This window comes from Buceros rhinoceros, unplaced genomic scaffold (genome assembly GCF_000710305.1).
Source record: "Buceros rhinoceros silvestris isolate BGI_N320 unplaced genomic scaffold, ASM71030v1 scaffold25687, whole genome shotgun sequence".
In the NCBI taxonomy this organism is placed as follows: domain Eukaryota; kingdom Metazoa; phylum Chordata; class Aves; order Bucerotiformes; family Bucerotidae; genus Buceros; species Buceros rhinoceros.
Window position 1 is genome coordinate 35327 of NW_010423157.1, and position 1757 is coordinate 37083.

Here is a 1757-nt window from a genome sequence, read left to right on the forward strand (position 1 = left end):
CTGCTATCCCCTCCCCTGCCCCTTCTTCCTCCTGTCCACTTTGCAGAGTGTGCATCTCCTTGGTGGCTCCTACCACCCTGAAGAGGAGATGCTTTCTTTGAGTTATTTTTGTGTGAATGCTTGAGCCTGTGATGGTGGAAGGACCAGCATCTGCAGACACGTGAAGTCCTCCTGTTATTTTATTTGCAGTGCCAGCTTTTCCGTGATGCCTAGCCACTAACATCAGTCATGACCTGGAGAGACAGGGGCAAGAGGTAGCTTGGTCTTCTTAGCGAGGTCAGCCTGGAGCTCTGCCTGTTGAGAGACCTTCAGAGGTGTTAAATGATGAGCGTGATAATGCCAACTCCTGCTGCTCCGTGGTGAGCTGTGACGCCAAACTCAAATCACTTTAGACCTGAAGCTGGACTTAACCTGCGGTCCTGGTCTTAGAAGGAAATGCTGTCTCTCCTCTGTGATCATCCCTCAACTCTGAACGTCTTCCATTGAAAAACTGACCTTCTGCATTAGGAGGCAAGGATCAAATGGGTTGAGAACAACTGGCCCTCTTTTTTTTTTTTTTTTTTTTCCGGGGGTTTTTTGGTATTTTTTTAAGTGCCCGGACATGAAACGGGAAAAAAAACAAATGGGTTGAGAAAAACTGGCCCTTTTTTTTTTTTTTTTTTTTCCAGAGGATTCTTTGGTATATTTTTAAGTGCCAGGACATGAAACGGTAAATCCCTCCTGCAAACAGCCTCGACTGCTGTCCAAGCCAGCCAGTTAAAGGGTTAACTATAGCTGGATGCCTGAATGGCTGCCTTACTGATTCCATGGAGGTAACTGAAAAGACATGATGCATCCCTCACCCCTGCCCATCCTGTCACTGTCTACCTCGTCCAGCAAGCCCTTCAGCTTGCTGCAGTGTCCCCTCTTCCCTCCCGCCCTTCCCTTGCCTCTCCAGCTCCTGCGGACCCAGTTTCTTTCCCTCTCTTTCTCCTGTGTCCTGTCTTGAAAGTCCTCACCTAGAGATTGGTGTTCCATGAAAGACAAGCTTTTTGCTTGTGGTGCAGCATCTCTGTCCCCAGTATGCTCTGATTCCCTGCTGCAGTCCCTTGATCTCAGGCATCAGAGAGAAATCCGAGCAGCATTGCGGTAATGCGTGTCACACCTCTCGCCGAGAAAGTCGTGAGCTTGCTAGAACAAACAGTGCAGGAAAGATAAATGTTGGGGGTAGGAGCTGTCAGGAAAAGTACCACAAAGCTCCTAAGGTGCCCGTTTGAGCACAGTGGGTCCAGCATGCTCAGCCAGGAGCACGACACTTTGCGCATGGTATTTCTGCACCGGTGTTTGAGGTTTAAGTAGCGTCGCATCCTGAGTCCGCTGGCCGTGGGGCCGTGGTTTGAGGCCGTGCAACAATTCCTGTGAAGCAAGGTCTCCAGGTTTTTGTGCTTATTAAACGCTGCAAGCTGCCTGTGCTGCGCTAGGGAGACACTCATTGCATTTAATTAACATTTAATTTGCTTTAAGATTACATTAAAGTGTGCAATAATAGAAACTCTCTGAAGGGTGGGAGGAGAAGGGGGAAACAGGCGTGCTACAGATTGGCTCAGTCGCTGCTGCTGAAGTGTTCTGTGAGAGTTACATATGGAAGGGGAAAAAATCCTGTACTTCCCGCTGCAGTCACAGAAAGTATTTGGCATCTGTTTGGCAGCAGGGCTTGGAGAAGGGCTTTCTCTAGCTGGGAAGTGGGTTAAGCAGTTGAGGCGTGGAGACTGGGTCGC

General features: G+C 49.1%; 1 protein-coding gene across 1 annotated transcript in view; it reads left to right on the forward strand.

Moving 5' to 3' along the window:
• Window positions 1–786: 786 nt before the first annotated feature.
• Window positions 787–1757, forward strand: part of RGS8 (regulator of G-protein signaling 8) — a 13439-nt gene continuing 12468 nt past the window's right edge. Inside the window, exon 1 of the mRNA XM_010140347.1 lies at window positions 787–812. Coding sequence (XP_010138649.1) covers window positions 787–812 — 26 coding nt within the window. The remainder of the gene's footprint in view (window positions 813–1757) is intronic.